At 46.2% G+C, this 12,253-nt stretch overlaps 1 protein-coding gene across 4 annotated transcripts in view; it reads left to right on the top strand.

Moving 5' to 3' along the window:
- The window catches only part of GGA2 (golgi associated, gamma adaptin ear containing, ARF binding protein 2), an 86,324-nt gene that overhangs the window by 47,392 nt on the left and 26,679 nt on the right, over window positions 1-12,253 (top strand). For 2 of the 4 annotated variants that reach the window (XM_085629502.1, XM_085629501.1), the window contains exons 11-13: window positions 2,235-2,327; window positions 3,450-3,505; window positions 6,575-6,747. In XM_085629502.1, the coding sequence (XP_085485628.1) occupies window positions 2,235-2,327; window positions 3,450-3,505; window positions 6,575-6,747 (322 nt within the window). Of the gene's footprint in view, window positions 1-2,177; window positions 2,328-3,449; window positions 3,506-6,574; window positions 6,748-12,253 lie in introns of all 4 variants that reach the window. The other 2 variants (XM_085629500.1, XM_085629499.1) reach the window with 1 other exon arrangement.

The raw sequence follows: 12,253 nt of genomic DNA, 5'->3' as shown, positions 1-12,253 counted from the left end.
CGGAACACCTCCCCGGCAAGGACAACCAGATGGCGGATCTGCTCAGCAGACACAGCCACCAGATGCACGAGTGGGAGTTACACCCATCAGTACTCCAACCGTACTTCCAGCAGTGGGGTCATCCAGACATAGACCTATTCGCCACAAGCGAAAATGCAAAATGCCAAAGCTTTGCCGCCAGGTTCCCACATCCGCAGTCGCAGGGCAATGCGATATGGATGAACTGGTCCGGCAGATTTGCGTACGCTTTTCCCCCAGCACCACTAATACCGCGGGTGGCACGCAAACTCAGACAACACTCTCTGACACTCATCCTGGTTGCTCCAACGTGGGCACGCCAGCCGTGGTACACCACCTTTCTCGAACTCTCCGTGGTGCCGCATCAACGGCTGCGGGTCAAACCCGAGCATTTGACGCAGAACCATGGAGAGGTTCAGCACCCAGATCCGCAACAGCTGAACCTGGCAATCTGGCTCCTGAAGTCCTAGAGTTTGGCTACCTCAACCTGCCACCTGACTGTATGGACATCATTAAGGAGGCCAGGAGACCCACTACCAGAGCTTGCTATGCAGCCAAATGGAAGAGGTTCGTCATTTATTGCAATAATAATGACATCAACCCGCTAGACGCATCCATCCAAAACATTATTTGTTACCTATTACACCTCTACCGATGCAATCTGGCGTACACCTCTATACGTGTCCATTTGACCGCAATATCCGCCTATCTACAGACCAGGCAGCACCTCTCTCTATTCAGAGTGCCTGCCATCAAAGCATTCTTGGAAGGACTCAAACGAGTCATTCCTCCTAGCCACCCACCAGCCCCAATGTGGAACCTCAACTTGGTCCTCACACGCCTGATGGGTCCACCCTTTGAACCTCTACACTCATGCGAGATTCAATTCCTTGCCTGGAAAGTAGCTTTCCTAGTCGCGATAACTTCTTTACGAAGAGTTAGTGAACTCCAGGCACTGACCGTCCAAGAGCCATTTATACAAGTTCACGCCAACAGGGTCGTACTACGTACCAACCCCAAGTTCATGCCCAAGGTGGTATCGCAGTTCCACATGAATCAGACTATTGAACTGCCGGTTTTCTTTCAAAACCCACAGACTGTCGCTGAAAGGGCACTCCATACCCTAGATGTAAAGAGGGCCCTCATGTATTATATCGACAGGACCAAACCCTTTAGGAAAACACAACAACTTTTCGTTGCCTTTGCCCCACACCACAAAGGTAACGCTATCTCCAAAGCAGGTATAGCCAGATGGATCGTTAAATGTATTCAAATTTGCTATCAAAAGGCTAAACGCACTTTAACGATTCCCCCACGAGCCCACTCAACACGTAAGTTAGGGGCCTCCATGGCTTTCCTAGGAAACATTCCTTTGCATGATATATGTAGAGCAGCCACCTGGTCCACTACACATACATTTACCAAACACTATTGTGTAGATGTACAATCAAAACAGCAGGCAGCTGTAGGACAGGCTGTTCTCAAAACTCTTTTTCAGACCGCTGCAGCTGGCACTGGTAGCCCCCGCTAATAGAGGGCACTGCTATGTATTCTATGCACAGATATGAATTCAGCAGCCCACATGCCTCGAACTGAATATGCTACTTACCAGTATGCATCTGTTCTTGGCATGTAGGGCTGCTGACATTCATATCGCCTTCCCTCCTCCCCGGCGCCTGTAGCAGCTGCAGCTCTCAGAATTACTGTAAAGCATGGTCATCACTTTCGGTATCTACTCCATCACTGCCACAATGGCGAAAAACAATCTGAGGATGGAGAGGATGCCCATGCGCACTGTAGTCCAGGGGAGGAGTCACCTATCCCAGGATACTTCTAAGACTCTTCCAGGACAACAACGTGCAATCATCCGGACCCAACACTAGGCGGCGATCTATGCACAGATATGAATGTCAGCAGCCCTACATGCCAAGAACAGATGCATACTGGTAAGTAGCATATTCATTCCATGATAATCTATCCCTTGTTAGTGCCCCTCATCTCCATGCCTTTGTATACACCTATCCATGTCACTGCCACATTCCTGCCTTCTGTGTAGACTATGTGCTGTCTTGTTCAAGAGCTTCTGGTGTCCAGGGAGACACAGATGGGATGTATGAATGGTTTTTGTGGATAGCAACTTAATTGCCTTATTTGCACAGAAAATGGTGGCCTGGAAGTGACCCGGAGCTACAGATTGATCGATTTCTCCTCGCTAGATGGCATGGAGGAGGAAGGACATCGGACAGCAGCCCCGGCGCTCTTAAGCGTGCCCTCCATCTGCGTCCTGGAGGAAGAGCTCCTCTCCTTAGGTGAGCCTTGCTTTCCTAGTGTTCTGCTATAATGTCTATCCCATCCAAGTGCGAAACACAAAGACCTGAAACCCGTGTTTAATGATAGCGGCTATTGAATCTGCAGCCGATTTCGACACTTCTCAATGAACCTGTTTACATTCATGTTCATTGGTTTGTCTGGGGCTCACTGCAAACTTTAGTTGCTTCTAGGAGCTTCAGAGAGAGGCTGTGAGGTCCACCTGTAGACTAGGCATCCAGGTAAGAGTTGGGTCTTAAGTTAATTTGTACTGTGATCTCTCTTAACTGTGGCATAGACATGGAGATGTTATCAGTCGCTCTTGGGTTGTAATTGCCTGGCATTTCAATGTAGGATACGTAATGCGTTCAGTTTACAGTCTCTTCATGTGGCTGTGTGTATTTGTTTTCTGTACGGTCTGAATCCAATGTTAGAAGAGGAAGATTTTAGTTTGCCTCTGAAGAGTCCGTGTGAGTGCGTGTCCATGGGTAGGTTGTTCCTGATGTAGGGTGGCATTACTGCAAATGATGTCACCGTATCTCTTGCATCAGCTGTTGGGCCAGACCACAGGCTGGCTTCAGAAGAGTGGAGTGTAGTGGGTGGGTAGTTTCTAGTAGGCATCATGTTGTGAGGATCTTGAATGTCATTCTTGTCAGCATGGGGACTCAGTGGAGGCTTTTCAGTGGGTTGTAACTGAGTGGCATGGTCTTCAGTCCCTTGAGAACGGGAAAAGAGAAGGACATGTGAGCACAACTTGTCATGTTCAGCTGTGAATCTCATCTTGTTCTGTGCCATGTTTCTTAAAATCCTTGTCACCCTGTTCTGTGCTCTAATGATATGCAATGGATTTTATAGTTGTTTGACACACCCCTTGCATGTGCTCTGTGTTCATTGTTTGGGCAAAGAAGGGTGCTTATTTGTCCTCTCTAGAGGTAGAATCCAGAAGCATTTCACAAAATGGTGGGACACCTGGCAGAATATGATGGGGGGCCCCTGAGTCTCTCCTATATCTCAGATATTCATTGGTCTTGGGCTGAACAGGGGCCCAATGATAGGCTGGGGCCCCTCGAAGGGTGGTAGAATGGTGATCTTTTCTCATTTCATGTCTTACTCTTCCTTCGTAGACCTGGAAGACTCACCGACCTTCCGAACGACATCCCCTGACACTGGACCTGCACAGGTGAGGGGGAGACAAACGATTCATTTCAAGACCTTTTTCAGGCCAAACACCAACACAAAGTTCAGAAAAGGCGCGTATGCCATGGTTGAAATTCCTATAGGTTCTGGAGACTGCTCCCTGCTACTGAAGGCTGCTATAGCTACATTGCACCCTTCGATGTTTGTGGGGTTTACTTGGTCCAACATTATGGATCAGTCAGTTGAATGGTGTTTATACTCATACCATCTGCATTGACTTGCAATCATATGTCCTCAAGTGTTTTACTGATCGCGAGGGGGTTGTGTATCACTGCATGCTGGACAAATTATCAACCTCACAGACATTTCGTCCACAACATCAACTACCATTTTGTTGTCAAGGCTACTATATGTAGCTAAGTGTAGATTTATTCTTTTTAACTCAACATCTACTTACCTTGATTATATATTGAAAGTTGATATTGTTGAGTCAATATTTCGACATGTCGATATTTCGATCACCGTATAGTGGTAGAACACCCCACCAACTGCTATGTCTATTGGGCCGCGCTAAGCTCCAAACTAAAGCAAGCTCGGACCATCTACTCATCTGACCCAGAAAAGCCATAGAACCGAGATACTAACAAGGTATTTTAGGTTTGTGCAGGTCCGGCACAGGGACCGGTCCATCCTTTGACTGGAAATACTCTGGCTTGGCTGATGTTTGAGAGGATCAGTGCTAACCCTTGGACGTCTTCAGTTTCCAAGGGATGGGCCACCCTCCTTCAGGCCGAAGGGTAACTGGGTGGGTTGCTTTGAGGATTTGTTACTTTATGACAAATTATAAATGTTGCTTCCTGTGCAGCCTGGCACATTCTGTCAGACCCTTCCTGTACAGTTAACCTAACAACCCGAAAAAATATAACTTAGTATAATATTATGTACAAATAATGTAAAATTAATTTCCAAGTAACATAAATTAATAAATAGAAACATAATACAGTACAATAAAACAATATAATTAAAACGATATTATAGTATAATACTATAATTTAAACCTCGATATTAATGAAAAATGTGACAAAATATGCATTGACCCTCGACATTTTTTGCCCATCCCATTTTTGTAGTCAAAATAATTTGACCATACTATTATTGTCACACACTATTTTTTAGTCGATATTTAACTCTAACACAAAATCATGTATAGGAACAGCAGTAGAAGGAGCTGTTCATGGAAATCCCACAAAGAAACTGTGATGAAACCCAGATATTTCTGGGGTGCTATCCAGGGTTAAAGGTTTAGGAACAAAGTGCATGCAGATAGCAAAGGAACCTACAAAGATTTATGGGGCTAGTGTGAAACAGCTCTTCATATATGGCCTGGGCTTTTGTATGTACCTATGCTTCTGAATAGCTTAGTATTCCTGCCTGGCCTGGTCATGGGGTATCCATTCTATGGCGTGGTGCTCATTGTATGGAATGGCGATTCCTCAATGGCCTTGCACTAATCTAGTGCTTCTGAAACGGCCCAGCGCTTCTTTAAGCCTTTGTGTTTCTTGTGTGGCCTGGTGATTTCATAGTGCTGTTTGTTTTGTTGGTTGCTGCTTACTGTAAGGCTTTGTACTTCCTGCATTGCCTGATATTTCCTGCATGGCCTCCTGCATCTGCATTGCCTGTTATTTCCTGTATGAAATACTGCATCTGCATTGCCTGATATTTCCTGTATGAAATACTGCATCTGCATTGCCTGTTATTTCCTGTATGGAATACTGCATCTGCATTGCCTGATATTTTCTGCATTGAATACAGCATCAGCATTGCCTGATATTTCCTGTATGGAATACAGCATCTGCATTGCCTGATATTTCCTGTATGGAATACTGCATCTGCATTGCCTGATATTTACTGTATTGAATACAGCATCAGCATTGCCTGATATTTTCTGCATTGAATACTGCATCTGCATTGCCTGTTTTATACTGCATTGAATACAGCATCAGCATTGCCTGATATTTCCTGTATGGAATACTGCATCAGCATTGCCTGATATTTCCTGTATGGAATACTGCATCTGCATTGCCTGATATTTCCTGTATGGAATACTGCATCTGCATTGCCTGATATTTCCTGTATGGAATACAGCATCTGCATTGCCTGTTTTATACTGCATTGAATACAGCATCAGCATTGCCTGATATTTCCTGTATGGAATACTGCATCTGCATCGCCTGATATTTACTGTATTGAATACAGCATCAGCATTGCCTGATATTTTCTGCATTGAATACAGCATCTGCATTGCCTGTTTTATACTGTATTGAATACAGCATCTGCATTGCCTGATATTTCCTGTATGGAATACTGCATCAGCATTGCCTGATATTTCCTGTATGGAATACTGCATCTGTATTGCCTGTTATTTCTTCGATATAACTTTGCTCCCTGTGTGTCCAGAGTGGCCAGGTGCTTACTGTCAGATACGGTGTGTCTGGTACTCCAGGGAGCTTTTTGTATGGCCTGGTCCTTCCATATAAAATGGTCCTTGGCAAACTGGCTTGTACGTAGGGTCTTCCTGGGTGGCGTTATAGCACTTCTTGCATGGCCTCAAAATGTGTGCGAATTTGGCTCCCGCATGGTGTGTAATATTCTGAATTTTATCTTTTATGCAAGTTCTCTATCCATGCTGTTGGGTCCAACCTTCTGCACACAGGATACAGCAGACCTCACTGTGACTCAGATCATATGGTTAGGCCAATAGGAATATAGTAAGCAACAGTGTGCAGACAGCTCATGTGAGGAAGAGAAACTGTTGCTCCATCCTGGCTACAGGAGAAGTTGTATGAACTTTTGGAAGCCATCTTTATGGGGGTGAACGCCTGATGAAACCTGAGCACAAACGTGGGAACCCCCGGGTCTTATCTCCCTGGTGTTCTTGTCCATTCTCCTCCTCTAAGGTGGGAGGTTGAGCTCATGAATCTTCTGTACCTGACCTCTGTTGATAGTAGGGCTCATCCACTGCCCTCGCCTACTTCTCCCACCTGATTTCTGTGCTTCAGATTTGTACTGAATCCTCGCATCTTTTCTTTTCAAACCATTCATTGTTTTCCAGCTCGCGGTGCAGAATGGGTTCCCAAGTGCCCAAAAGTCTCCTCAAATCCAAAACACTGGAGGGGGAAGACCCCCTGGGGCAAGCGGTGACCAGGACAAAGGCTCAGTATTGGATATTGAAACCTCATCTTCCCTAAAACCACCTCTGTCACCTTCATCCCACTTGGAGCTCAGGTGAGCGATGGGTCTGCACTGTATAATTGTGAAGGAAGCTGAACTATTGTGTTTACACAAATACAACAAATACAAACATATGTTTGTAAAAGAGACGTGGCTTTTTTGTTGCGAGAAAACAAAATGTAAGAGATTTTTTTATTACGGTATATTAAGAAGAAATGACATTGTTCTAGCACCCTTTAATCTAAAGGAGGCTTTAAGATGCTCGAGGAGGTGTTAGTAATGGCATACAGTAGCCAACTGTGACTTGTAGAATACATTACAGGTGCAATAAATTGAGCTGCAGTGAAAAGAGATTGTTTACACAACAGTGAACAGGAGGGCTGGAGTCAAGGACTTGAATAAACAGAGTATTATTAAAACTATGAGACGCAGGGCAGGAGTGAAGGACTTACATAAACAGCAAGTACTAGTACAGCTACCTCATCCGGGCAGGAGTGAAGCACTTGCATAAACAGAGAATATTATTACAACTAGGAGAACCATGCCTAGAGTCAAGGACTTGAATAAACAGAGAGTATTATTACAACTATGAAACCCAGGGTATGAGTGAAGGACTTACATAAACAGCAAGTATTAGTACAGCCACCACTTAGGAGTGAAGTACTTGCATACATTGAGAGTATTATAAAAACTAGGAGAACCATTCCTGGAGTCAAGGACTTGAATAAACAGAGAGTATTATTAAAATTATGAGACTCGGGTAAAAGTGAAGGACTTACCTAAACAGCAAGTATTAGTACAGCTAACACACCCGGGGTAGGAGTGAATTACTTGCATGAACACAGAGTATTATTACAACTATAGGATCCAAGGTAGGAGTGAAGGACTTACATAATCAGCACTTATTAGTACAGCCACCACAACTGGTGCAGGAGTGAAGTACTTGCATAAACAGAGAGTATTATTACAACTAGGAGAACCAGGGTAGAGGTGAAAGACTTACATAACCAGCATGCATTAGTACAGCTACCACACCCAGGGTACAGGAGTGAAGCACTTGTAGAAACAGATAGTGTTATTACAACTAGGGGAGCCATGCCTGGAGTCAAGGACTTGAATAACCCATTATGAGACGCAGGGCTGAAGAAAAGAGCTTGCAAATCAGAGAGTCTTTTTACAGCTATTAGGGTGGGTACAAACCGAGGGCGTTATTACAACATTTCAACCCAAGCTGATATTAAAAGAGACTGACTACTCAACTCCGAACTGGAGTGTACAGAGGCTGGCATTCTTTATCATCCACAATGACCGTGTGAACAGAGAGTAGTATCACACGTTTTTGAACAGTGGATGGCTTGCACAGATGTCACAAATGATATGACTATGGACCCGATTCTGATGCGGTTTGGAAAGCTTCCCGACCAAATGGGTTTGGGAATGGTTTCTGAGCGAATCGGATCGGGAGAGTCCAACCAAGCGAGTACAATGCATCCGGATGCTTCCAGATACGATTTGGTTGGAATTCCATTGACTTCAACAGGAGCCTTTGTTCCGACCGAATGCATAGGCTCCCGTTGAAGAAAGGGGTGACTGGGGAAAATCGGGCACCCTGTGGCAGGAATCCCCTGGTGCCTGCCACACTGTGCATGGCTGGTAAGGGGGACCCATGAGTATCCCTACGGGCCCGATTGGAAAGGTTCCAGGTACAGGGGGCCCATTACAGGCCCCCAAAATCTGATTTCGACTGCCGATTCGAGTCAGATGGCACGATTCAGAAGGGCTGTCCAAATCCATGATGGTACTCGGTCGTTCAGAACCGCGGCCCGCAGAGACGTACAATTCTGCTCCGTATGGCTCGGTCATTCCAAATGCCGTCGGGTTCGGATTGGGATATTCCTAATGCCTAACTCGCATCGCACTCAGTTGGTCGGAAACCTTTCCGACTCGGTCGGAAAGACACGTTCCCAATCCGATTTGGACGGAGCAAATGCTGTTAGGAGGCCTTCCTAGCCGCATCGGAATCAGGCCCTTAGTGTTGGGGTCATTACCTTGGAACCTTGGTACCGATGCAACATGTTTTCACATGTTTGTCAGCCATGACTGCAATATACAACTAAATGTACAGACTTTGTAACGTTACAGCACCTGCAGAAATATACTGTGACTGACACAAGGAAGAATGGATGTAAGGAAACATCATCCTGGTAGAGTCAGGCTTTGTTCTAGACTAGTACGTGGATGAAGGCAGAGACACTTCATCATTCACCAAGGCGGAAGTAGTGCCAGGGTCAGCTTTGTATGATGTGTCTAATGTGAGAGAACAAAGAGTAACAGAAAAACACCTGCATCTTGGAAAGCAGGGTGTTGTGTGGAGGTTGACCTCTCACTTGCACAAAGACAGAGTGTGTATGCTGTAATTGTGATAAAAGAGCTAGAGATGAGTTATTTTGGGACCCAAGAAGTTCACCCTTTCCAGAAAGACAAGGCTGCAGCTGTTCGACTAAACGGTAGACTAAGGGTGGGCGCAGTGCTCTGCTCCGCCCATGGAGTGTGCGTAGTACTGCCCACTTTGCGCTACGCAAAGTAGGCGTAGCAGGGGCAGACTACGCACACCCCGCGGCGGAGCAGAGTTGCCCGCCACCCGCCTCCCTCCCGCCCTCATTTTACAATTATTAGAAACATTAGATAAAGAAAAATTACTTACCTGGGCTGCCGCGTCCCGGGGCTCCATCTTTCTGCTTCCTGGATATCTTCTTCCTCACGAATGCGCGGGCGCCCGCGCATGCACATTCGTGAGGAAGAAGTGGGGCTACGCAAAGTGTGCGGGTGGACGTAGATTTGCCCCCACTCCGTATTGCTTCACGTAGCCTCACTACGCCCACTACGCCCAGGGTTGCAGTAGACAGGAAAATGAATGGATAGAGTGTTATGCCTTTAAAAAAATCGGAAAAGAAGCTAAATGGTGAAGAGTAAATAAGAAAAAATGACATACGGTGGAAGTACCTAAGATTTTTGGCCTATAAATACAAGTGAGATCCTGTCCTGGAGGGTGCCTTTTTGAATGCATTTCCAAGATTTGTGTATGCCTGTTTAGTGGCCATATATAAAAATTACACGTTTCCGTTTCTGGGAAAGTTTTAGTATAGAACACAAGCAAGAACATGCTCTTGAAATGAGGACAAATCTATTATAATGAACCAGAGTTCATCAATCTTTCATCGCGAGTGCCCGCTCTGGCTTAGGCAAAGTGGATTGCTTCTTTAGTTCAGTTACACCCGCGAGCGAGACTGAAGGGGATAGGAATGGATGAGATTGTCTGTTCATCCATGTAACATGTTATGTTATGTTATGTTATATGCACTTGTAACGTGCACAGATACTCCGAGGAGTGTCCCGGCGCGAACCAGACAAGGATAACACAACCAAAGATAAGAGGACTAAAATAGGAGGGTTTTCAAATGCTTTCTAAAAATCGCAGGGTCTTTAATACCCCTCAGAGTCAATGGCAGAGCATTCCAAGCCTGAGCCGCCAGCCGTGAGAAAGAGCAGCCGCCCAGTCTTAAGCGCTTAAAACGAGGAGTCTCTGCCAAAAGTTGAGAAGACGAACGCAGCTGTCATACCGGGGCATAAAAGGCCAGCCTATTCTGTAAGTAGGAAGGGCCCAAACCATACAAGGCTTTATGCGCAATGGATAAGATTTTGAATTTTATGCGGGCCTTGACAGGAAGCCAATGCAACAATCGCAAGTGTGAGCGCACACTACATCTGCTTGAAAGGCCCAGCAGAAGACGGGCAGCCGCATTCTGGATCACCTGCAATTTATCCAACAGGTAACCCGGAATGCCAGCATACAATGCATTGGCATAGTCAAGGTGCGAGAGGATTAGCGCACGAACCACAGTTTCCTTTGCAGCTCTGGGCAAAAGAGGAAGAAACTTCCTCAAAGACCTGAGGATGCTAAAACAGGAGCCTGTTAGCTTCTTTACCTGCGAGGAAAAAATCAGGTTCTCGCTAAACCAGATCCCAAGGTTCTTGACAGAATCACCCTTAGAACAAGGAAGTGGAAACCCAGGAGGCCTTAGTGTCCTTCTGAAGTCGTCCGGGAAGGAGCCATACAAGAGGATCTCCGATTTCTCCTCATTACATTTAAGCTGAGCTTGAGTGAGCCAACGAAAAACCGAGGAAAGACACTGTTGAGCAGGGAGGACAGAGACCTCGTCTCGACCCCATGAAAACAGCAGTTGAGTATCGTCCGCGTAGGCCATAACCTTAGCCCCCAAGGTTTCGGCCAGATAAATAAGCGGAGTAACATAGATGTTAAAGAGGAGGGGACTAAGGGATGACCCCTGAGGAACGCCAGTAGCCACTATCTGTGGTGCCGAGGCGCAAGGGGGAAGCCATCCCTGCTGAGAGCGGCCCTCTAAAAAGGAACTAACCCAACCCCACACCGACCCAGAGATTCCAATCTCGTGGAGGCGATCGAGAAGCAGGGCATGAGGCACCGTATCAAAGGCCGCCGAGAGGTCCAGCATAACCAACGCTGCCCTCCCACCGGCATCAAGGCCCTCTCTAATTGCCTCCGACACCTCCAGTAAGGCAGACTCAGTACTGAAAGCCGCCCGAAACCCTGATTGCGCCGGATGGAGGAGACCGGAGGCCTCCACATAATCCGTGAGCTGATTGGTGACCACCTTTTCGCAAACCTTGGCCAGGCTAGGAAGCAAAGAAATGGGACGATAATTTCCTGGGGAGAGAGGGTCCAAAGATGGTTTCTTGAGAAGGGGAAGAATTTTAGCTTGCTTCCAAGAAGATGGAACGCAGGCCTCCTGCAATGACATATTGATAATCTGATTGACCTCCGGATTAACACAGTCCGCAACGGAAGCCAAAAGTCTGGCCGCACAGAGATCTGTGGGCGAGCCAGATTTTAAGGCCATCAACATTTTAAGAGAAGTAGAAAAATCCACCACCGAAAAAGAGGAGAAATTGTGAGACGATTCCGGTGACCGAGAGACAGAGATACCTCGGGCAGATGTATGAGTGTTAGTGGGAAAGGTAGATTGAATATCCAGAATTTTGTCCTGAAAGAACCTGGCCAGTATATTACACCAATCCTCTGTAACAGGATCGGGGCGCACCAGGGCTATCGGATACATAAAGCTTTTTACTATTGAGAAGATTTCTTTGGAGTTATTATTCGCCTGGTCAATCCGCGTTGTAAAGTATTGACTTTTTGCCACCGCAATCGCTGCATAATAGCTCTTTTGTTTAGATCTCAACGTAAGCTTTGCCAAGGGGCAATAGCCACTAGAGCGCCAGGCCCTCTCCACCTTGCATTCGTGTTTCCGGATTTTCAACTCTGGCAGGAACCACGGTTCAGAGGGAGATTCCCTGGTAAGCCTGGATGGGCGGGGCGACGAAAAAGAGGACACTGCATCCGCAATCCACCTCGTGAACCCGACCACACACCCTGCAAGATCTTGTTGGCGAGGAGGCCTAGAAGCAGCCAAAGAGAACTTAAATTGAGAAGGATCAATTTTAGTAAACGACGGAGGACGGA

This window comes from Triturus cristatus, chromosome 10 (genome assembly GCF_964204655.1).
Source record: "Triturus cristatus chromosome 10, aTriCri1.1, whole genome shotgun sequence".
Classification (NCBI taxonomy): domain Eukaryota; kingdom Metazoa; phylum Chordata; class Amphibia; order Caudata; family Salamandridae; genus Triturus; species Triturus cristatus.
Note: the sequence above shows the minus strand (reverse complement) of the source record. Positions and strands in the feature narration are given on the sequence as shown.